The sequence below is a fragment of the Bos indicus genome, chromosome 15 (assembly GCF_029378745.1).
Source record: "Bos indicus isolate NIAB-ARS_2022 breed Sahiwal x Tharparkar chromosome 15, NIAB-ARS_B.indTharparkar_mat_pri_1.0, whole genome shotgun sequence".
Lineage (NCBI taxonomy): Eukaryota > Metazoa > Chordata > Mammalia > Artiodactyla > Bovidae > Bos > Bos indicus.
Window position 1 is genome coordinate 39,148,364 of NC_091774.1, and position 24,837 is coordinate 39,173,200.

The 24,837-nt window shown below is 45.4% G+C and overlaps 1 protein-coding gene across 1 annotated transcript in view; it reads right to left on the reverse strand.

Moving 5' to 3' along the window:
- SPON1 (spondin 1) overlaps positions 1-15,424 on the reverse strand; it is a 315,970-nt gene extending 300,546 nt beyond the window's left edge. The window contains exon 1 of the mRNA XM_019975385.2: positions 14,949-15,424. Coding sequence (XP_019830944.2) covers positions 14,949-15,186 — 238 coding nt within the window. The 5' untranslated portion in view covers positions 15,187-15,424. The remainder of the gene's footprint in view (positions 1-14,948) is intronic.
- Between the last annotated feature and the right edge of the window lie 9,413 nt (positions 15,425-24,837).

The following is a 24,837-nucleotide window of genomic DNA, read 5'->3' on the forward strand; positions in this document are numbered from 1 at the left end:
GAAAGGAGGTATTGGCAATACATTTAACCAGAAACTTTTATCTAAAATATATAAAGAACTCTCAGAGATCAATAAGAAAAAGATAGACAGCCCAAAGTAAGAAAATAAGCAATTCACATGAACTAATACTTCACAAAAAGTGTTAGTCACTCAGTCATGTCCAGCTGTTTGTGACTGCGTAGACTGTAGCCCACCAGACTCTTCTGTTCATGGAATTCTCCAGACACGAATACTGGAATGGGTTGCCATTTCCTTCTCCAGAAAATTCACAAAAGAAGGTCCCCAAATGTCCAATAAACATATGAAAAGGCACTCAACCTCATTTGTCAATGGGGAAATACAAATTAAATCCACAGTAAAATACCCCTGCATGTCCACCAGACTGAATAACCTTCAAAGGATTAACATTATCGAATGTTCTTAACTGGAATTCTCACACTCAGTTGATGAACTGAAAATGAGCAATCTTCCCTGGAAAACTGTTCTGCAGTATTTACTGAAGCTGAGCTTATACATTCCCTATGACCCAGGACTGCCTCTCCTAAATCAACAGAAATGCAGGCATGTGTGCACCAAATGACACCTACCAGATATTCACAGCAGCATCATTGTAGTAGAACCTTTCAGTTAAAAATAAACAAATTACTACTACCTACAACAACAGGGATTATCTCACAATCTTAAGTGAAAGTAGACAGACACAAAAGAATACATAAAGTATAATGACATTTATATGAAGTCCCAAACCAGGAAAAGTAATAATCTATGATCCTAGAGGTCAGGCCAGTGCGTTCAAGTGTGGGAAGGGGAGGCAGGGCTGATCTAGGGTGGGGACACAGGAGTGCTTCTGAAGTGCAGGTCCTTCTAGTTCTTGATCTGGGTGCCAGTTGCTTAAGTATATTCAACAAGTGATGATTCACCAAGATGCAAGATTTTGAACTTTTCTGTATTAAAATTTTGTTTTGACAAGAATATTATTAAACAATGTTTCTGAATGATAAGTATGGATCTTTTTGTATATTTGTGCAGAGCACTTAAAGGGCTACCCATAAACAGCTTCCCAGAATGATGCATTCCTGTAGGTTCTAGAAAACTAAGGTTTTACTTTACCTTATTGAATACAGTCCAGAAGATGGAGGCTCTGGAGGCTGCAGTTGGTGTTTCAAGCCATAATTATCAGTGGTTATGACTGTGTTACACTCTGTAATTTGAAGGAAGAGAGGAGATCCCCGTCCCTCTAGTGAGCCCCATTATACGACTCCTCAAAGGAACAAATGTGCAGCGTGTTCTGAGTCCCAGTATTGACTGAAGACAACTGCTTGGCAATAAATAATAGCATCTTCTAATGACTCCTCCCAAGTGCTTCCCGAGAGAGGTCATTAAGAGACCCAGGATATTAAAGAAAAAAGCTTATGAAGGATTAAAATAAAAAAAATTTTAAAGTCCATTTGGAGCCACTCTGTGAGCATATACAGGGAACTGGTTAAAAGCAAAGATTTCAGATTACAGTCCCAGAGCTACCACTTAATAAGTATATGATCTTATTTAACCTCCCTGATACTCATTTTTAAAAAATGGGGTTAATGATATTATCTTTCTTTAGGAATGTAAAGATGACTAAATAAACATTTACCACAGAGCCTGGCATATATATAAAGGATTCAAAATTGTAAAGGATGATAATGGTGGTCTTGGTGATGTTGGGAATGAAGATGATGACTGAAATGATGATGATGATCATAAAGATCATGACACTCAGCAAGCTGATTAACCAACAATGAGTTTTAAAAAGCTGGTCCTCAGGGTCAATCTCCAGAGGCTGAGTCTCCAGAGAAAAACTAGTAGGTGACAATGGACGACCACTGAGAGGACTGAGGTGGAGATCATTGTCTTTGGGGCTGATAGTCACAGGCCAGGTTCTGTGCAGGTTTGGATAAGTCTTTATAATTGAGTCTTTTTGCAGCTCCTCACACCCTAGAGAGTGAGCCTTATTATGGCCACTCAGCCCCTCCTAACCCCACACAATATAGCCTTTCAACACACTTTTTTCCCCCCTTGAATACTTCTCACCCAATCTCAATTAAATATTTGTGAGTTATTTGTTAAATGCTGGTCTCTTCTAGTAACTTGTACACTTTCTGAGAACACAGACCCATTTTGTCTTGAACTACGTCTCTAGAGACACACCGAGAAAAGACCTAGCCTCTGCCTTCTAGGAGCACACAGTCTAAGAGCTGGGAGAAAAGGCTGCATTGGCAGGTATTTTTATATGATGGGTGTTATCGATGTATGAGTGACGTGCTCTGGGATCCCAGAGGAGGGAACATCTGAGTCTACGGGGGGAGTTAAAGGTGAGTCATGGGGTCACACAGAATCAGACATGACTGAAGTGACTTAGCAGAAGCAGCACCGTGGAGGAAGGGCATTTGACCTGCAAATTAAATGATATATAGGAGTTTGTCCAGTGGACAAGAGGAACAACAGCATCTCAGAGAGAGGGAGAGGCATGGTGGGCCAGCTTTGGCTTTGGAAACTAGAAGTAATTCTGTATTTTATTTGTTGCGAGCTGGGAGGGAAGATATTATAAGAGGCTAGGAGAGTAAGAGGAGAAGCATCTTTGAAACATCTTTATTTTTTTTATTTTTATTTTTTTTTATCCATCCTGAACCCTCCTCCCTCCTCCCTCCCCATACCATCCCTCTGGGTCGTCCCAGTGCACCAGTCCCAAGCATCCAGCATCGTGCATTGAACCTGGACTGGCGTCTCGTTTCATACATGACATTTCACATGTTTTGAAACATCTTTAAAGTGTTGCTAACAAGTGTGGATACCACTCTGGAGGTGACAAGAACACAATGGAGGGTTTGAGTTGGGGAATGTCATATTAATTTATGTTTTAGGAAAACCAGGCTGGAAGACGGATTACAACCTTTCCCTAAAAACCAGCTCAGTGGCAAGGGCCTCTCTGGCCTGCCTTGTTTATATGAGGACTTGTTTATATGTGATGCTGCACACTGGGGCCTGGCCTCAGATCTCCACCTAAGGTGGAGTTCTCCCTTCCTAAGTATATGAAAACTCCAGTCCCACCTAACTCCCAAAGAACCTTCTGGCCTTTCAAATGTTGTCTTGTCAACCCTCTAATATAAACCTCAGTGCATCTGCTATGCCCGTTGTCATTACTGGATCTTGTCTAGGCCACTCTCCCCACCTTACCTCTGGGCTTCCGACCCTTCCAGTCCCAACGTCAATGAGAAGATCTTGAACCAGATTCCAGTCCCACTGCAAGGCCAGCCACTGCCATCCACCTGCTCTGTGTTACTGAGATGCCCCGTCTTCACGCCCCACATATCAGCAACAATGAACTTGAGCTGCCGCCTTAACTTGTAACGTGGGGCTGGCTGTAAGGACTGCTGGAGGATTGCATTAGCTACGGTGGTCCCGTCCTGATTCTGCACGACTTCTGGAGCTCTGGGCAGCTGTGACTCACATGCCTCACTTAGAAACTGGCAGTTCAGCCCACCTCGCCAGGAGTAGGCAGGAGAAGATGCTGCTGACAGGTTGGCAAATACAATGGCAGGATTACAAATCCTGGGTGAGCAAGGGTGAGCAAGTCATGGGGTGGGGTTGGCTTATTCTGTTCTCTTGGGTGATCTTCCTCAATGAATGCTCCCAACATTCCCAGGGAGAGATGAACTCCCTCCCATTCAAAACTAAAGATCATGCATATTTAAGGTTTTAAGGGCTGTAGATATGGATGTATAATGGATGTAGCTAACAGATCGGGGTTCAAATTCCTGTTTTCTATATGTTGCTGTTCTGTGCTTAGTCACTTGTTGTGTCTGACTCTTTGGGACCCCATGGACTGTAGCTCACCAGGCTCCTCTGCCCATGGGAATTCTCCAGGCAAGAACACTGTAGTGGGTTGCCATGCCCTCTGCTTTCTACGTGTTACCTTGGGCTGATTATTTAACTTCTCATTATCTCAGCTGACAATCTCCTGTAAAATGGCACTAATAGTATTTATATTGCTATTATGACAACTAATTAATGAATGTTTATAATGTGAAGTATTTATAAATTTTGCTAATAAAATATATTTAAAGATAAATGAGTTTCCTCCCCTCTCTAAAAGAGGGATCATCACTATCAGTTCATGCATTTGTCATAAAGACTAAAGGAGATACGGTATACAAAGTACATTGCAACAACTCAACAGAAGTTCATTCTTTCCCCCATATGCTCCCTCACTGTGGAATAGCTGGGGGCCAGGTGAATGGGTCCTGAGCTTACCAATATGTAGATGGGAAGAGGAATGGATGGGAAGGATGCGCCTGAGGAATCAGAGATATATTAGCCAAGAGAATGCAGCTGGGGATTCAGACTAGGGAAGGAAATTCTAACACATGCTGTCGAAGACACCTGCATCTCCCTTTCCCCTGACCATGTAATCTTTGGGGCTGCAATCACTGTCCCCCTTCTCCCTCCTGAACTATCAAGTCACAGAAGTGACACAGAAGCAATTTACCTCCATATTGTAATGTTTCCCATTCCCCTGGGTATGTGACCTATCAGAACCCTTCCCTGGAATTTTTCAGTTTGGAATTAAAGGGAAAAGCACTTTTCTTTCACTTACAGAACTGATTGAAAGACTTTTCGCTGAAGGTTGTTAACAGTTACCTTCCCTGGCATTCCCTAGAGAAAGTTTATCTGCAGTAAGAAAAACTGTGTCAACACATAAAAATGCAGCCAAGAGATAAAGGATGGAAGGAGAGAGAAGGCAAAAAAAAAAAGGGACTGGGAACAATGGAGAGGAAAGGAAAAGGGAGAGAAAAAGAGAAAGAGAGAGAACTTTGTTTAAGTCCCTAGATCCATTTAAACCTGAAGCCAGATCCACCCTTGGACTTTCCAAATATAGGGCTCAATAATTCTATTTTTGCTTTAGTTAGACTTTGTTCCTGTTACTTGCAGTGGAAAGACTCTGGACTAATTTGGGAGCAAAGAAAGAAAATAATTCGACCTAGACTGTAAGATTCATTAACAAGCTAAAGAAACAGTATCTGTAACTAAACTGAGGTGGTTGACCAGCAGGGTGGCAGTTAGTATTCAAATGCCATTGAGGTAACAGAAGATTGGTTGACTTTCAAGCTATTTTAATTGGATGTCAGCTTTTTAGAGAAAGATTTTAAGGCAGGTCAGAATGCTCTGTCCTAAGCCCTGACCTGCTCATCTTTCTTACCAACTTCTTAGACAAAGACTTCTAAGGCTTGCTTGTCAAAATTGTGGATGATCCAAAATTAGATTATGTGAATAGGTCACTCAGTGACAGAATCCAGATTCATAAATGGTTGACAGCTAGCAGGATGGGCTCAAACATGCTGGACTAAGTCTAATGGGGAATCATGTCAAAGCTGATATTCAAGGACTAGTTTCACTAGTCCAGGGAAAGGAGGGCAGCCAGCCTTCCCATCAAATCGCAGGAATTTTTTGCTGGCTGCAAGCTCAGTGTGATTCCAGAGTATGACACAGCTGCCAAAACAGCGAACACGAGACCTGGCAAGCTTAACACAAACACAGTGTCCAGAACAGGGGAGATAATCCTTCCACCATGTTCCCTCCCTATCAGAGCACATCTGGAGTCTAAGGTGCAGGGAATAAGAAACAGGGTCCTACAAAGAACGGTTGAAGAAACAAGCAATTTAATCAGAACTTAGGACAGCTGTTTCTCCACAGACACCTCAAGGTCTGCCATATGGCCAAGGGAGACCTTACTTTGCTGGACTCCAAAAGCCAGGCCCCAAACGAAGAGCAGAAGTTACACGTCAGGCAGTCTCTGGCTGCTGAGATGTACACTACGATGCAGTCCATCCTGGCTCAGGCACCGCTCATCTGTGAGTGTTGTCACCTAGAGGAAGCTTGCAGCCCTTCCCTCCCACCACTTCACAGCCAAGGCAGGGGAATGCCACCACTGTGTCATCGGTTTTAAGGACATGCCACTGGCCACTGTGTTGACAGTAACGGGACAGGGCCGTGAAGTGACCTGGTGCTAAAGTATGTGGGACTAGGAGGCTGGGGGTAGGGCTTGGAGACATGGGGATGGGGAAGCACAATCACAGGGAAGTCGCCACCTTCTCTTTGTGTCTCATCATCTTGCTTTAAAAAAAGATAGAAAGGATATAGATTTCTGGAATCCAACCTTTTGTTAGGGTGGGGCCAGTGAAGATATATATATATGTGTGTGTGTGTGTGTGTGTGTTTGTATTTAGCTTTTCAAGTGATTCTGACGCATAGCTAGGTTTAGAAACCACGCAAATGACTCCACAAAGTGCTGATTTCAGGGAAAGTCACTTTAATAACTGGTGTCTAGGTCTGAGGGCTCAACAATCCCCTGTGCCCTCTTCTCCAGGTAGTCAGAGTCAGCATCTGAGGCTGGCAGCTGCTTCCCTTTGCTCTCTTGCCTGCTGTCTGTGTGCTCCTCACCTCTGAGCCATCAACAATCCCGCTTTCCACCGTGCACAGGACTGCCAGTCCTTCCCTTCCAACAGCCTTCACCCTGGACCCAGACCATCTGCCAGCCCTCAGGCTCCAGCCAATACCCCCAGGGCACTGAGCATCCTCTCTCTCTGCTGCCACCACCTGGAGATCCTTGCCATCTGTCCCCATCCCTTGGCCTCACCTCTGTCTGGCAGAGGGAAAAATGCTGTCCCTTCCTTCTATCCAGCTCTCTTAGAGGGAGATCTCACATCTCTCTCTTAGAGGGGTTCTTGGGATTTTAACAACACTTTCATTTTTCTATAAATAATGATTTAGTGCCTGTGAGGGCCACACAATGTTCTGGGTGCTGGCAATAAAGTAGCCAATAAGAAAGGACAAGTCTTTGCTCTCATAAAGCTTGTATTCTAGCTTGAGGAAGCAGGGGATAAACAAGACCATTTCAGAGAGTGGTTCAGGGCTATGAAGAAAATAAAACCAGGCAAAAGTAATGGGGACCATAAATTGGTAGTCAGAGAAGCCTCTTTAAAGAGATGACATCTGAGCTGAGACATAAAAGACAGAGTGAGCCATAGAAAGATCAGGGGGAGGGCATTCTAGGCATGGAGAAGAACATATACAAAGGCCCTGGGGTGGAAATGAGCTTGGTGTATTTGGGAAATTCAAAGGGCAGGGTTGCTGCTGTGAAGAGGAGGTACAGAAAGAAGAGGAGGAAAAGAAAATGGAGAGAGAGAAGGAGAGGGGGAAAAGGGAGAAGAGCAGAAGAGGAGAAGCCTCAGAAGAGCTTCCTATAGCGCCAAGAATTCAGGTCTTCCCACTGTTGCATCCACCCCATCCCCCCACACAGTGTTTTGTGGGCCTTCCCTGTCCTTCCCCCCGCCACCTGGTCTGTGTTTTCAAATATCAGAACTACAACAGTAGACAGGATCCAGGTTATTTCCTATGGGTCTCCTGGACCCCAGCAAATCAGTGGATGTGAGCGGGCCCCTGTTTAAAGTTTCCCTGAACTTTTCATGGCAGTTTTGAGTACTCTGAAAGTTAGAAGCCTTGTCTATGCAGAGCTCAAAAAGGCCTTCTTGGGGTGTTACCTAACTGCTTACACTTCCTATCCTAGCCTCAACTCCAGCCCAGCCAAGACACCCCGTAAAAACGGGAAACTTTAAATCAGCAAGAGCTAGCCAGCCACACAGAAAGCTTTGTGTGACATGGTGAGCTCTCTGACACAGGTGCTCCAGAGAAGTGCATGTGACTGGAATCAGACACAATTGCACACCATCAGATTACAAACAGAGAGAGGAAATAATACTTGAGATCATTTGGGCCACTTGCCACTTCATGTTCACTCATGCACATACATGTATTCACATGCCTGAGTGAGCATGAGCTGGGGCTCTTGGTTCTCTCAGTTCATCAGATGGTGAGTATTTCGTACTTGTCACGTCAGTGTCTAAGGACGAGCAAACCAATGGTTTTGTACAGTATTCAACCAAGGAAACACTGGTCTCTTCCAATGTTGGAGGGAAAAGTAGATGCTGGACTTCCTGAGAAATATCAATATGTTTCTATTCCCCACTAACAAAACTATCTGCAGGGACACATAAATAAGGCTAGTTTGAATCTAGTATCCATGTGATCATTTATGTACAATTGCAAAGGATTTGTAAGGAGTAATTTTCACTTATGTGATTTTTGCTTTCCATAATGACCCTTGAATCTAACCCTCAAGTAAGATAGGACTCTTCTCTTGAAAAAAACACATGTATGTATATATAGAATATATGTAGAATATATGCATATATAGATTCACCATGTTGTACACCTTAAATTAACAACATTGTAAATCAACTATATCAATTAAAAACTTTGACATCAGAAAATTTAGTAAATTCCATAGCAAATTAAGAGCACTTATTTTAAAATTAATCTTAATAAAACAATACCAGATCAATGGGGTCTGATTTGAGGGAAATTATCCATTAAGAGGATGAAAATTATATTCTTCATTAAGACTTTTAAACTCTAAAAAAATGTAAATTCGTTCTTTTTCATTCTAAGTGTATATCCCAGTGAAGTTTTTCTTTCCTCCTTCCCCCTTCCTCTCTTTCTTCTTCCCCTTCTTCTCTTTTTTCCTCTCCCTCTCTTGCATTTTCTTGCTTTACCAACTTCTTCCTCTTCCTTTCTTGCTGCTTCCTCCTTTACTGAGGAAGAGGGTGAGACAGACAAGCTACTCTGACATATTGACCCCTTTTTTCTTCTCGGTATGAACCCTATCAGCACATCACATGCAAACACACACACACACACACACACACACACACACACGCCCCAACACTCCTTCCCTTTACTGATTCACACGCCATTGAGAAACAGACAGGTCACCTAGATGACCTGTCACTGAGTAAGAGAATGTGAGACATTATTTTTCCAGGGGAAATTCATTTTACTTGTTAATAAGTGTCCAGTAGAAACAAATGACAGAGAAGGCAATGGCACCCCACTCCAGTACTTTTGCCTGGAAAATCCCATGGATGGAGGAGCCTGGTGGGCTGCAGTCCATGGGGTCACTAGGAGTCAGGCATGACTGAGCGACTTCACTTTCACTTTTCACTTTCATGCATTGGAGAAGGGAATGGCAATCCACTCCAGTGTTCTTGCCTAGAGAATCCCAGGGATGGGTGAGCCTGGTGGGCTGCCGTCTATGGGGTCACACAGAGTTGGACACGACTGAAGCAACTTAGCAGCAGCAACGGCAGAAACAAATGAAAAACAAGTAAAATTAATTTTAACTATATTCTATTTAGCCTGCATATGCAATTATTGGGGCTTCCCTGGTGGCTCAGTGGTACAAAGATTCTGCCTGCCAAGCAGGAGATGCAGGTTCAATCCCTGGGTCAGGAAGATTCCCTGGAGAAGGAAATGGCAACCCACTCCAGTGTTCTTGCCCAGAAAATCCCATGAACAAAGGAGTCAGGTGGCCTACAGTCCATGCGGTCGAGTTGGACATGACTTAGCAACTAAACAACAACAATTATCATTTCAACATGTTATCAATACAAAATATTGTTAACAAGAAGTTTATTATTTTTCTAATACTAATTATTCAACAACCAGTGTGTGTCTTACATGTATAGCACAGCTTAATTTGGACTAGCCATGTTTCAGGTACTGTGACTTGTGGCTACTTCTGGGCTGTAGAGTGCTAAAAGAGGCAGAGCAACAAGACAGAAGGAACCTGGGTTCCTGGGTAGACACGTGGAGCACACTGCCCATCACCATGGACTTTCCATTTCATTTCAGTCACTCAGTTGTGTCCGACTCTTTGAGACCCCATGAACCACAACATGCCAGGCCTCCCTGTCCATCACCAGCTCCCGGAGTCCACCCAAACCCATGTCCATCGAGTCAGTGATGCCATCCAACCATCTCATCCTCTGTCATCCCCTTCTCCTCCTGCCCTCAATCTTTCCCAGCATTACTTCTCATTTAAAATATTGTATTTTCTGGTCTTTTTGTAATGAACTTAGCCTGTATCCTGATTAATACAAGATGGCTAAAGTTTTTTCCTCTACAGAAATTGGTATTGATCTACAATCTGTCATTCTATGTATAATAAGCAAACAGCATGTTTGTGAACATACCAACAATTATAATCTCTTGTTCCAGTTCAGTCAGCCAGCTGGAGAAGGACAACTTAACTTGTATAGGTAAGTACTCAAGTTTTAAACCTTGAAAAATTTCAATTTATATGCTTTCATTTTTTGTATGCTCTGACTTTTGTGTATCATCAAACTCAAAGGAACAAGCCCCACAACAATTAAGCATTTATATATGTATACATCTTTTTAATTTTTATTATTGATTTGAACTAAATACTTATAAAAAGAGAGCAAAAGTTAAAAATTAAAGTTATATAATAAAACGAAAAAAGGAAACAAGAGAGTCACTTATAAATAATTACAATATCATCAGCAGTGCTTAATTCTAAAACACCACTACGTACAAAGTTTATTTAAAAGACCTCATCCAGCTTAAGTTTTTCATATTCTACGTATATACTTTTCAAACATATAATTTTACCGACATGGTAATATAATATCTGCATGTCAAAATAAAACAAGAGTCAAATTAAGGTTTTTCTCTTTTCAATTTGTTTCTGTCCCCACAAACAAAAGGAATTGGCCAAAGTCTGGCAAGTTTCTTCATGTTTCTAAATTAATCCTTTGGCTTATGGGCAAATGCAATACTGAAATCCACAAGAAGAAAAAAAGCAAATGTAAATAAGGACCCATCACTTCAGACTTAGTGTCCCAAGATATGTCAGTTATTATCTTGATTTGTTGTTGCTGTTTTCCTTCAACAAAGACACACCACCCAGAAGACTGAGGGTAGCTGGGTGAATTCATTCCACTAATTCGTTTTATTGAGTCAGTATAGAAAACTAGTTAAGAGTACAGATTTAGCAGTTAGACATCCCTTAGTTTGTATCCTTACTCCACTGATTATTGAGGCTTAGTGTCCTCATCTGTAAAATAAAAATAGTAAATTGCCCCAAAGTACAGGAAGGAATATGTGAGATGAGTAGGAAGCACTTAACACAATGTCTCATCCAGTGTTAGCTGCCAAGTATTTTTCTATTTCCAAAATAAATAATGATCTCACAGCATTATATTTATGTGTGTATGTATGTGTGTGCATGTGTGTATATATATATAATATATCCTACTGTATGACAGTTTCTTTTGACATGAATTATTTCTAATTCTCACAGCTACACTAGGACGGTGGGAGAAGCTGGCTCATTTTACAGGTGGAGAAACTGTGGCTCAGAAAGGTAAAGTGGCCTGCCTGTGGTCACACAGTGGCTATGTGACTGAGCCAGAGTGGAAACAGACCCAGCCAACATCAAAGCCTGTGTTCTTTCTACCAGGTGGAGATGGGACACTCTGGGACACACATTCTTATGGCAGTGTGTGCCTCAGAGTGAGAGAAAGAAAGAGAAGGCAAAGCAGCTTTGGAGGTCTCCAAACCTCCCTGTTTAGAATAAATCCCTTAATTATGCTGGACAAGCTTTTGAAATCTCGCCTGGACATTCTTTCCCCATCAAGTTCCTTGAAATTCCCCTTTAAAGAGCATCTAGGAAAAGCCACTCTCATTAGCCAGGGTCTGGCTTTATTTTCGTAATAAACAGACATTTGGACAGACAAAAGAGTCTCTTATTTTCAATCAATTCTTGAACATTTCAGCTGATTTTCTTCTATTTGGCTTGAAATTGTGATCTGGGAATGACTGGTCCTGCAAATTGTCCTCCTATAAGGGAAGCCCCTTGAGGATCCTCAACTTGTTATTTTTAATCACTGTAATCTCTTTTTCAAAGGAGGCCATGGTCAGAAACAGAGCAAGCCTTTCAGAGCCTTCTAAAGCACAATTATTGCAGAGGGAGTGGTATTGAGGGGAAGAGGGAGGGAGGGTAGAGATGTGGGAGAGAGGAGGCAGTCAATATAGTGCTAACAACTTGGGAAAAGGCTGAATCATCATCTCAATTGGATCCTGACTGTTGAGAAGAAACCCCATGTTTCAATTTTTTTTTTTCAATAGTGACCATTTTACTCCAGTCTAGAAAATCTAAACGATATGCTGAGATGGGAGGGTGGGAGTAGGGGCATGGAGAGTGGAAGCTCTGTGGGGATAAACTAGAATCCCGAGGACAAAGGTTTGAGGCAGGAAAACAGGCCATTGATTCCAAAGATTGTGAGGGGCCCTAATTCAGTAAAAAATAAAAAAAGCAAACAGAACACCAGGGGAATGTTAATTTCCACAGCCCTAAGTCAATACCCAGAGCAGAATGTATTAGATTTACTTCTAACGTAACTATTCTAAGAAAGTATAAGCCAACAGAAAACGTCACAAACCAGGCCAGTGCCCTTTTCTTCCTAACTTTGAGTGGCGGAATCAGGTTTGCTAATCCGAAGTATTGACTCAGAAGGTATTAGCCTGGTTCCTGCAAGATCTTTCTTGCAAGATCTCTCAGCCACCAGAAAAGAGGTAAGATGATTGCCCACCAACAGCCTGAGTCGGGCATCACAGTTGAAGACTAACATTGTAGGCTGGCATAACCTATAAGGTGAAAGTCTAGTCCCAGTTTTCACCTGCTGTCCATGGATACTTAGGCCATCATGGAACCCCTCTGTTCATGTGAATCCCAGATGCATCTCTGTCTCAGTGCTGGGATCCCTCACTGCCAGTGCTCAGCCAAACTGGGAGGATTCATGTGGGAATAGAGACCCAGTAGGACCCTTGGGCTGCAGGCTAGCCTCGATTATCCCCAAAAGAAATTCTCCTGATCCTAAACTAGTAATAGTCTTAAGCAAGCCTCCTAATAAGGAGAAACCATTCATGCACTCACTCATTCAATTATTTCATGAGCACCAGGTAACTGGCATCCACTGGTAGACTGGCTTGAAGGAGTGCAGAAAAAACCTACTTTTAAACACACACACGTGGCAGAAACAAAATGAACCTGACCGTGCACATCCCTCCATTATTAAACCATTTGGGCCTCAAAGACAACTCAAACTAATATATACTGGGAACCCACTGTACCTCAGGCACGCTCATCTTTATGCACTCATTTACTCCCTAAGACCGCCCAGGGTAGCTAGACAAACATCTGTTTTCAATAACTGGGAAACAGGATCCGAGAAATTAAAGGACTTGTACAAGGTCACACAGCTACTAAACCCGGGACTGACTGCGGAGCCACCTCTTTCGCTGCCACGTGGAGCTGAGGCAGTTTTCTCAGGGAACTCAGGTCCTCGGTTTGGGGGAGGGCTGAAGAGGCCAGTGGGGTTACGCCCACTTCCCTCCAGTCCACGGAGAGGACTGGCTGTTTCCCAGCTAGGGGGAAGAGGCTGCGACCGCATGTAGGTTCGGCTTGCTGGGCCGCCGGCCAACCCGCTGCCAGCTCCCTGGGGGCCGGGCTCGGTGTCCTCCACCCCACCCCCATCCTTCCGCGCCGAGTACCCCCCACCCCTCCTAGCCGTGCGGGCTTGCAAGGGCTACCCGCCAGGCATAGAGCCGGTCCACAAGCGGACTACGCTCTGGGTAGCTCCAGGCGGAGAGAATCGGGAACACAAACCCAGGAAAATGGGAGAAGCCTTCTGGGAAAGGTGGTCCCTGGTTCTGGTCGCCTGTGTGACCCGGGCTCCAGCTGGCACTACCCCGAACTTTCTCCAATGTTGCCCCCATAGCTTCCTCTCGCGACGCTTAGGAACGGGGAAAGTGGGGGTGGAAGGGCGGTGGCTGTGGGCCCGTTTGCCCCATGAGTGCCCCAAAGCCCCTCTCTTCCTTGCTTAGCCCCAGAATTGACCTATGAAGGGCCCGGGGTGAAGGGACACGTGCTCTGTCACTCCCCGCCCACGGGGCCCCCGGTGAGGCTAGGCAGGCTTCCTTCCCTGCCTGATGTCCTGGCTCCTGACTGGAGAACGGCAGGGAAAAGATGGATGGGGACCTGACCCGGCTTAAGAAAGGGGCTCTGGGCTCTGGGCATGGCGTCAGGGGTCTTCAGGTTTGTGCTGGTCGAGCTGCCTGTCAGGCCCGGGAGGCGCTCACTTGCTTTGTACATACCCTCTCTGCGCTCTCGAAAGCCGGCTGTCAGCTGAGGAGCTTAGAGACCGCTTTTCTGCGGGTACTGAGACTCGGGGTTGCGGGAGCAGCTCTGGCCTCCAGGGAGCAGGCCTCAGGAATCTGGGCTTCCCTTTCCATCTTGATTGGATTCCCCTCCCCTGTTTGAAACTACCTAGAGCTCTCAGTCCACTGGGAGCCTGTCCTAGAAATCCAGGGTCTTCTCCCTCGCCTGGGACCGTCAAAGAATAATTTGGAGTTCTTTCCAGGCAACCTTCCGAAAAGCTTTGGGCTCTTCTCCTCTCCTCCCCCCGCCTTAGGACCAGTTAGGGGAGAAGCCCAAGTCCCTTCTCTTGTAGGAATCCGTCCGGGGAAGCTGGAATGACCGTCCCACTGGGGGCCAGTCTGTGAAAAGCTGGTTTCCTCTTCTTCAGGGATGGGAGTGGGGAAAACTGGAATCACCACCCTGCCTAGGACCCGACTAAAAGAAACCAGGGTCCCCTCGACCCCAGAGACGGATCTGGAGAAAGGCGAGTCGCCACCGCTCTCCTGGAACCGGCCGGGGTAGAAGCCAGGCCAGAGTGACGTGTCGCTCAGCTTCTACCCACACCCGGGAACCGCGCTTCGAACTTGGGGGCTGCATCTCCTGGCTGCGGCCCCGCGACGGCGCCGGACACTGGCTCGGAGCTAAAAGGATAGGGCATCCAGGACAGAAGGGCCCTCGGCGGGCTGCGCTGGCACGGTGCGCCTGGGAACCGTGCGCCCTCCTCCGGCACTGCGCGGTCGGCGCCCTCCGGGGGCCAGGTCCCGCGCCCCCAACACCACGGCCGGCCACTTACCGCGGTAGCTGGTTCCCGGCTTATAGAAGTCGGGGTCGCCCTCCACGCGGAGGCTGAACTCGGTGTAGCCCTCACGCCGCGTGCCCTGGACGCGCAGGATGCGGCTGCAGTAGCCCTCTGACTTGGGCACTTTGTCCAGGGTCTCGTCGGAGAAGGCCAGCGCCACCGCCAGGGGCAGCGCCAGGGCCAGCAGCGCTGGACCCCGGCTCAGCCTCAGGAGCACCGGGGACAGCCTCATCCTCGCGGGCCCCCAACTTTGTGCCCTGGCCGCTGGCTCTCGCCGCACGACTCCTGCCCGAAGGGGTCCTCGCGGAAACGAGACCTGGCAGAGCCCAGGCGGGGAGCGGAGCTCCGAGCCGGTGCTGGCGACCTGGAGACCGTGCTGCCTGGGCTTGGCGGCTGCCGAGCTGCGCTGCGCTGAGCAGAGCCGAGCAAGCCGAGCAGCGCGAGGAAGGGAGGGCGGCGGCGAAGGAGGAGGAGGAGGAGGGAGGGCTGATTTTGCCCAGATCCCCAGCGCAGCGCTGTTTTGTTTCTGAGCTGGCGATTAGCGGCGCGGTGGTGTTTATTTTGCGACGCTGAATTCCCAGGGTCTGGCGAGGAAATCATAGGGTCCAGGGACACTGCGGGCTCTGTGCCACCACGAAGCTGCCACCCCAACCCGCGGACCCTATGGAGGCGGGTGCTCCAAGGAGGGATAGACTGAGAACTAACTTTTGTTGCACACCTACTCTGTGCCATATTCTAATGTACTGTCTATAGCTTATAAGATAAAGTCAAGCCTGTATCTGCTGATACTTTTTAAGTTGACCTGTCTTTAAGTCAAGAAATGTGTCTTAATAGTAGGCTTCCCTGGTGGCTCAGATGGTAAAGAATCTGCCTGCAACGCAGGAGACCTGTGTTCAACCCCTGGATTGGGAAGATCTCCTGTAAAAGGAAATGGCAATCCACTGCTATATTCTTACTGGGAGAATTCCATTGACAGAGGAGCCTGGCAGGCTACAGTCCTTGGGGTTGCAAAGGGTCAGCCCCAACTAGCGACTATCATTCACCTCTGTTCATGGCCATATTCTGGGAGGTTTACTTACATCTGCTCACCTTCTCCACTCTCACTGCCTAGAATAAATGTGACATTACTTTCATTCATTTTACAAAGGAGCAAACAGGCTTTTGACCAGTTAAGTCAGGGTCAGATGCCATGGCTATCTGACTTTATTGCCCTTCTCATAGCGTGTTGGAACAGGTCAGACTGATGGATGGAAAGGAGCAAGAATGATTCATCCATTGGCCCCTGTAGGTACAGTGCTACGGCTTGTAATACTTTTGGCGATTCCTGAAAATGGTCTCTTTAAAATCAAAAGAAAAAAAAAAATTTAGATCTAATAAAATATTTTACTATATAGTACTAATTTATTTATATTTCGATTTACACAGTCATAAAATATAATGTTTACTGTTGTTTTATGAAGGAAGAAGCCCACAAAGACAAAAGTGCCTAGAGCCCAGGGAAGTTCTCATAGAGCCCTGGAAAGAGATTTTGAAAGTTTCAAAGAAAAGCTTGTGTTTTCTTGGCTTAGACTTTAGTTTAGGTTCCCAGTCCCCAGTGACAGATGTTTGGAGAGGAGCTGAGCCTGAGTGCTCACTGGCCAGAGCCTCAGGCACCAACCCCAAAGCCAAACAGAGAAAGCCAGGTGCAAGAATCTCCCCCAGTGTTTCCTTGGGCACAGACCTGAATCAAACATTAGTCCTAGAGCCTATTAAACAGAGTGAAGTAAGTCAGATGGAGAAAACAAATATATTAACAAATATATATAAGGAATCTAGAAAGACGGTACTGATGAACCTATTTTCAGGACAGCAATGGAAACGCAGACATAGAGAGCAGACTTGTGGACACATTGGGGAAGGAGAGAGTGGGATGAATTGAGAGAGTAAGGCTGAAACATATACATTACCATATGTAAAACAGACAGCCAGTGGGAGTCTGCTGTATTACACAGGGAGTTCAACCTGGTGCTGTGACAGCCTAGAGGAATAGAATGGGGTGGGAGGTGGGAAGGAGGTTCAAGAGGGAGGGGACATATATATACCTATGGCTGATTCATGTTGATGTATGGCAGAAACCAATACAATGTTGTAAAGCAATCATCTTCCTATTAAAAAGCAAACAAACAAAAAATTAGTCCTGCCACTCACCCACTGTGAGACTTGAGCAAGTTATTTAACCTCTCCAAGCTTCAGATTCCTGCTCAGAAAGGGTGCATGTACACCTGTGGGCTAATATAGCCTTTCTCTAGAGGGTGCTAGAGTTAAATGACATTTAACATTCTTATCATTCAGAAAACTAAGATCATGGCATCCAGTCCCAAGACAGGAGGAGAAGGGGACAACAGAGGATGAGATGGTTGGATGGCATCACCGACTCAATGGACATGAGTTTGGGCAAGCTCTGAGAGTTGGTGATGGACAGGGAAGCCTGGCGTGCTGCAGTCCATGGGGTCACAGAGTCAAATATGACTGAACTTAACTGAGAGTTAAAAGAAATGAGGCATACAAAATACTGGGCCTGACCTCCACCCCCAGGCTCAACAGTTGGACCTGGCCCTGGGTATCACACTAATGGAGATCAGGTCTGTCCTGGGGATGCTGGTAATGCCTCTGCCTGCCCTCACTGTGCTCAAGCATCCTAAGCACTCTCAGAAGCTTTGGTTAAGCACCCTCTCCTTCTCCTGGGCTGTCAACACACCTCAAGAGCCTGCATTTAAAAAGCAATCATCTTTGCTTTCCAGGTCAAGTTTTTCTCTTTGACATCACAAACAGCCCAGAGGAGCCATCTGCATTGGAGGCCTCCATTCCTCCTCGCCTGCCCCCAATCCACGTGCTGGACTCTCCCTGCCATGATTAAGAGGGCACCTTCTCTCAGAGGTCCTCTGGCAGTGCCCCTTGGCAGAAGCCAATTATGCTCTTTCCTCAGCCTGACTCTCCTTGACCCTTAGCGGCACCTGCTCCAGCTAGCAGCCTTCCTTTACAGAGTTGACATTCAGATTCACTTCTGCGTCCTGAGTGAATTATCTCCATCGTGGCTGGACTGGCTCAGGTTTCACGTAGACTCCACGGTGCACAGTTCCGTGCACCCAGCAAGCTGTCCTTGAGTTCAGATTTGGGGCCAACTCTGTGCTGAGTAGTGGATTCCAGAGGGAACAAAAATTCATTCATTCATGCATGTCCAATGTGCTCCACGTGCTCTCTATGGGACACATGACAAATAAATTACTAGCCTTTGTGGATTTTACAATCTAGGGGAGAGGCAGATATTTTAAATACATAGTTACAGGAATCTTTTCCAATTACAATGGTGACATACACACTACAAACTAAATTGTTCAGGAGAGTGTAGCCGATCTTATCTCAGAGGACAGGAAACTACCAAAATAAAGAAAATGTGGCTCCTGTCTTCATGGAGCTTATTTTACATCCCAGAGCTCAATTATGTGTTCTTGAAAGTCTTTTCATCTAAATCAGCATATTCAAATCTACAGGGAGGTGGGCGGAAATGGAGCAGGGAGGGAGAGAATAGTTTAACTTCTCTTTCAACATTGACAGGAAAACCGCTTGAGGTAGGAGGCCCCATCCCCTCTGCTGTTTTTCAGATTGCTGTCGTTTAGTCGCTAGGTGGTGTCTTACTCTTTTGCAACCCCTTGGACTGTAGCTACCAGACTCCTCTGTCCATGGGATTTCCCAGGCAAACATACTGGAGTGGATTGCCATTGCCTGCTCCAGGGGATCTTCCTGACCCTGGGATTGAATCTGCCTCTCCTGTATTGGCAGGTAGATTCTTTACCGCTGAGCCACCAAGGAAGCCCCTATTTTCCTATAGAATTTACTGTCTGGGTGAAAGTGAAAGTCGCTCAGTTGTGTCCAACTCTTCTTGACCCCATGGACTGTTGGAGTGGGTAGCCGTTCTGTTCTCCAGGGAATCTTTCCAACCCAGGGATCGAACCCAGGTCTCCTGCATTGCAGGTGGATTCTTTACCAGCTGAGCCACAAGGGAAGCTCAAGAATACTGGAGTGGGTAGCCTATCCCTTCTCCAGCAGATCTTCCCAACCCAGGAATTGAACCGGGGCCTCCAGCATTGCAGGCGGACTCTTTACCAACTGAGCTATCAGGGAAGCCCCTTACTGTCTGGGTACCAAAGCTAATAAGGAAGAAAAGAACCAGGATTCAAAACAAGCCTCACCAACATCAAAATGGGGTTCTTTCCTCTCTGCAGTGGTGACCCCAGCATTGGGGGTACTGCAGCAGGTGCCAAGCAGCCCATGGAGCTGCAGTTCCTCTCCCGAAGCTAAACTTCCCTAACCCGGCTCTACTGTCCGGTCAGACCACCGTGCTCTCTCTGTAGATTCAACCCATCAGCAAGTCACTGGTTTCCAATTCCCTGTAATATGTGTCCATTTTTTGCCATCTCCTCTGGTACCACACCAGTCTGAGCTGCCATCATCTCTCAGCCTCCTAACTGGGCTGCCCATGTCTACTCTTTCTCTCCTCCAGTGCATCTTCTGAACTGAAGTCTGAGTGATCCTTTTTAAAATGCAGACTAGAATGTCAATCCCTCAGTTAAAATCCTTTTCCACTGGCTTTTTGGGGTTCTCAAAACAAAGAATCTTTAATGTGGCCTCTGAGGCTCTGCTTGATCTGCCTCTCAAGGCCACGCGCCCCTTCTCTCATGATCTCTGGCCACCATGGCTTTTCAGTTTTATGAACTTTTGTCTGTGTGGTTCTCTCTGCCTAGAATCCAGTGCTTTTGTCTCCCCCACCCACCGTCCTCTCCCAACCAACTTCTACGCATCCTTCAGATCTCAGCGCAAAACTGCTTCCCCAGAGAAGTCCTTCCAGATTTCCCTGAATAGGTCCTGCCCCTCTTTATATGCTCTCCTGGAACTTGATATCTTCTTCTTAATAGTCTCAAGATTTATAATTATCTTCCTTTCTCCAGGGGATCTTCCCAATGCAGGGATCGAACCTAGGTTTCCCACATTGCAGGCAGACTCTTTAGCAGCCACCAGGGAAATGTTGTGTTATAATCATATGGTCACTTTTATGTTTGACTTTTACATTTGGTGTTTGTTCACTGTCTCCATCACTAGATTCCAGTATCCATAAGGACTGGTACTGTCTCTGGGGCTCACCACTGTGTCCTCCATGCACATCATGGTGCCTGGCTCCATAAGTATTTGTTCTGTGAATAACAGCCTCCCAGGACCCTCTGATGCAGCCCAGGTTCTTCAAGTGAACTTCAAGGCCCTCCATGATCTGGTCATAGATTCCAGACTGAGCTCTCAGTGCTCCCCAGCTGGATCCCCTGTATTCCCCACTTTCAGAATTGGCAAACTTTGTTTATAGCTTTCCCATCACCTAGGATGTCTTCCCTTCTTCTGCCCATTGAAATTCTCTTCTTCTCCATGGAATGAAGTCTTGCAGTCTCTCCTCCGGACTTCAGTATAACTTGTGAGAAGAAAGTTTCTTATTTTGACTATTGCGTTCAGTAGATTGTTGTAAACTGTCTCGTATGTCTATGTCTCATCTCCTAGCAATGAATCCAGTTTACTTTCTGTTTAATTTCCTGTTCAGATGTTTCGTTCTGTTGTAAAATACACTGGACTTCAAGAAATCTCTTTCCAGTTTTGTAGCCTAAGGCAGAGCTGATGTTAGTTGCTAGGGTGTTGCTAGGGAAAGTCATTTAGCCAGGGCAGATAATTAACTTTATCAGTGTGTGTGGGTAGGTCACAGAAGAGAAGAGCTGGGGGCTCCACTTCTCTAAGAGAGAAAAAAAAAGAGAAAAACCTCCTTTGATTGGTAAGAGGTGAGATCAGCCTCTCTTTTTTCTAAGAAGGGAAAAAGAAGTTTCTAGATTATTGTTTTTCTGAGTATGGTCATTGAAACACAAGCATCAAATGTTTGCTCTCAAATGCAAATTCCAAAACCCCATCCCAGACCTATTGAATCTGCACTTTGAACAAATTTAAACTGCTGTTTAGGGAACCGCAGCTTATAATTCAGACTTGAGGTGCAAGGCTTCCTTCTGGCTTTCCCACGTTCCGGCTGTGAAGCTGAGTGGTCTTGGGAGCTCACGGTTCCTGTCTAAATTGCTTATGTACAAACTGGGAAAAAGTAATACCTACCCTGCCTACTGCCTGGGGTTTTGAGAAATAAACAAGTAACTGAGATAACAATTTATAAACTTCAAAGTGATTCACAAAAAAAATTAGTATTGTTATTAATATAGAACAAGAATCCAGAAATGTTATGTCTTTGTTCCTATAACTCATAGAGGTATACTCAGAAATTTTATGGAAAGGTGTTTTAGAAAAAGAAAGTAAATGGACAATGAACAAAGAAAGCTGAATTGTCCTGAACAATCTATTTGTGATCTGCCATGAAGAAAAGTCCAGAAACTGTCCACAGGAAGCCAGTAGGTTCTGAGTCCAAGTTATGGACAGTGAATATAAAAATACAACTTTTTAAAATTCTAAAAGCAAAAAATATTAACTGAAGAGAGATTTATCCAGCACCTGTTATGTTCCAAGCATTAGTCAAATTGTATATAATTACGCTACCTTTGGAATTTTGAAGTTCACTGGCTCCATCCTACAATTCCACCCAAGGTATGAGTTCTTCCATTCACCTGATCTCTCCAGTTCTTTGGTCTCCATTCAGTTTTACCTTACCTATTTTTCACTGCTTCATCCAGACCAGCATCCTAGAAGAGCCTTCAAAAGTCCCTCTCACTTGAAAGCTCACAATATCGAGTTTACACTCCTTCATCCTCCGTCATCCTACCTCCGTCAGCTATAGCCTCAGTCACTTCCTGCAGACACAAAGAACTCTGCAAGTGGCTCACTGGCTTCAGGCCCATCCTTACTCATGCTATCGTTTTTAGAAACTAGAAAGTCTTTAATGATACTCAGCCATCCCTCTAACCCCCTCTATTCAAGAGAGCTGGGGTCCTTCCATATCAGCAGCCCTCCCCTGCAGAAATATCCTCAGCTTTGGAAATAATGGCTCCCAATGGTCCTCTTTCATTCCACTCTCAGCGGTCCCATTGCATCACTCCCTTGCTTGACCCCTCTGTCATTGAGACCTCCAATTGCTTAATCAGTTCTGATTTTCCCAGCCCATCTTGTTGGCAGTTCCTTCCCCATCCAATCTGGACATCATGCTTAGCCATTTTAACCATATCTTCACCAATGCACTTCATTAGGTCACCTTTTTTATTTTTCAAGATCAACTAAGAACAATGGAACTATCCCTGACTTCTGAATTCTGCTGCAAAAAAACATGGTAACTCTTCCAATGGCTGTTCTAGATACTCATGAATTCTACTCTCAACCAAAGTTCTTCATTTCCTTTCCTATCCTTCAGAGTGCTTTCTCTCTTCCTTCTCGTCCTTGTTGTGTTTTAGGCCTGTTGTATCAGCCTTGCTATTCTCACTCTTTGGGGGATAACCTGGTCTCTGATTCCACCCTCAAAGAAAGGCTATTAGGCATGAATGTCCTCAAACTGCTGTCTCCTCTATCATCAAACCAAACTCTGGTGAAACCCAAGTTCAGTTCTTGCCTTAAAAGAAGGGATTTCACTCTTCCATTCTTCCAAGACTCACCCCCTGCTTGTGTTCATGTCCTTATTCTCTCCTGCCTTCTGCTGAACACTTATCTGGTTATGACCCCCTGTCTGGCTTGCCCATAGTTCAGTTTCCCTTTCTGTCTGCATTCTCAGCTTGCAGACCTAGGTGAGTCTCTCCCATCTGGGATGGGGGTAGGAGCAGAGGGCCGGGTTGAGGTGGCACTGGGCATGACACTGACCCTTTCATTGCCCTCCTTGCCCTCTCCAGCTGTTCTCTCAATATGCCCCAGAGCCAGACTTTCAAAAGAGTTGTTCTTCCTTGCTGTCTCTGCTCTCTCAGTTTCCATTCATTTTTCCTTGCAGGGAACTTTGGCAACAGCTCACAAGTCTTTTTGAAACTGTTCCAACAGAGGTCACATAAGACCTCCTCATCATAGCCTTTGTGTGAACTGAAGTAGACAAAAGCCATCAGTAAGGTCCCTGTCATTGTACAGCTGAATGGAAGTTCATTACTGGAAGAAGTTAAAGAGAAGCACACAGTATACGTGTGTGTGGGGTGGGGTGGTGGGGGGCCTTTTCTAAGATGTAGACCTGGTCCCAGTCTGGAGATGTCTCAGTCTCCCTGCTTTGGCTTTCTAATTAGAGAGGGTATCATGTATGAATGCAGTACCATCTATGCCAGGTACAGCTGTGGGCAGCTCCCAAGAACAAACTCTTGCAAATCCAGTCATGTCCAGAACGTGGACACAGACCACATTTCCCCTGTGGCTTACTTGCTATAAATCTAGCAACCTAGACCAAGTGCAGCCACCTTTTCGAAGTTCTGAAACTTCAGAATTTGGACCACATGACCATGGCACACTACTGCCACCTGGTGGCAGTAAACTGAACGTGCAGCAATAGTCGGCACTCATAAGGTCACCTCCTTGGGTCTATGGTAGACTAGACAGTTTGCTCTTTGAGAAAGTCACTGAATAATGAGTCAAACATCCTTCCACTGTGTTTAGAATAATGTGTCTGCATGAACTATGTGTTTAATGAATTTTTATGAAATTCAACCTTTTCATTCAACAAACATTTATTGATTAACTGGGAGGAAAGTGATACAGAGACAATACAAAATTCCTGCCTTCAAAAAGCTGCAGAGACAGATAAAGCAGATATTTCTAAGATGAAAAACCGGAGAGTATTATTGAAAGCACGGAGCAGAGTGACTAATTCTGCTTGGGGTGAGAGCCCAGGAAAAGGTAACATTTGAAAAGCCACTCAACACCTCCTTGAAAGATAGATAAGGACTTGCCAATTGGACAAGGGGACTAGGCATTGTAGCAGAGGGAACAGCTAGTACAAAGACAGAGAGGTGTGAAAAGGCAGGCTGTGTCCTTGGGGTGACAGAATGACCTTTTCAGTGGCACCAGATAAAGATGGATGGTTGGTGAGAGTTTGGGGGCAGGCACATATGGCATCAGTCCAGAGAAGGGCCATGGCTAAAGCTGGACAGGAAGGAATGACATGAAGTGTTGTTGAGGAGGTAGGGTGAATAGTACTAGGTACATGGTGATGTGCAGAGGGGACAAGGGAGTCAGGGATGACTATGAGGGCTCTCACACAGGCCATGTGAGGGATGTCAGTGGTAGTATAATTTCCTGAGATAATGAATTCAAGAAGGGAAACCATGGGCTGGTAGGGATAGTGGATGGTATGAGATGATTGATATAAACTAAAAAAAAAAAACTGACTTGAAACTCAACATTCAAAAAATTAATGTCCAGTCCTATCACTTCATGGCAAACAGATGGGTAAAATGTGGAAATAGTGACAGACTATTTTCTTGGGCTCCCAATCACTGCAGAGAGTGACTACAGCCATGAAATTAAAAGATGCTTGCTCCTTGGAAGAAAAAATATGACAAACCTAGACAGCGTATTAAAAAGCAGAGGCATCACTCTTTGACAAAGGTCCATCTAGTCAAAGCTATGATTTTTCCAGTAGTCACGTATGGATATGAGAGTTGGACCATAAAGAAGGCTGAGCACCAAAGAATTGATGTTTTCAAACTGTGGTGCTGGGGAAGACTCTTGCGAGTCCCTTGGACACCACGGAGATCAAACCAGTACATCCTAAAGGAAACAACCCTGAATATTCATTGGAAGGACTGATGCTAAAGCTGAAGCTCTAATACTTTGCCACCTGATGTGAAGAGCCGACTCACTGGAAAAGACTCTGATGCTGGGAAAGATGGAGGGTAGGAGGAGAAGGGGACGGCAGAGG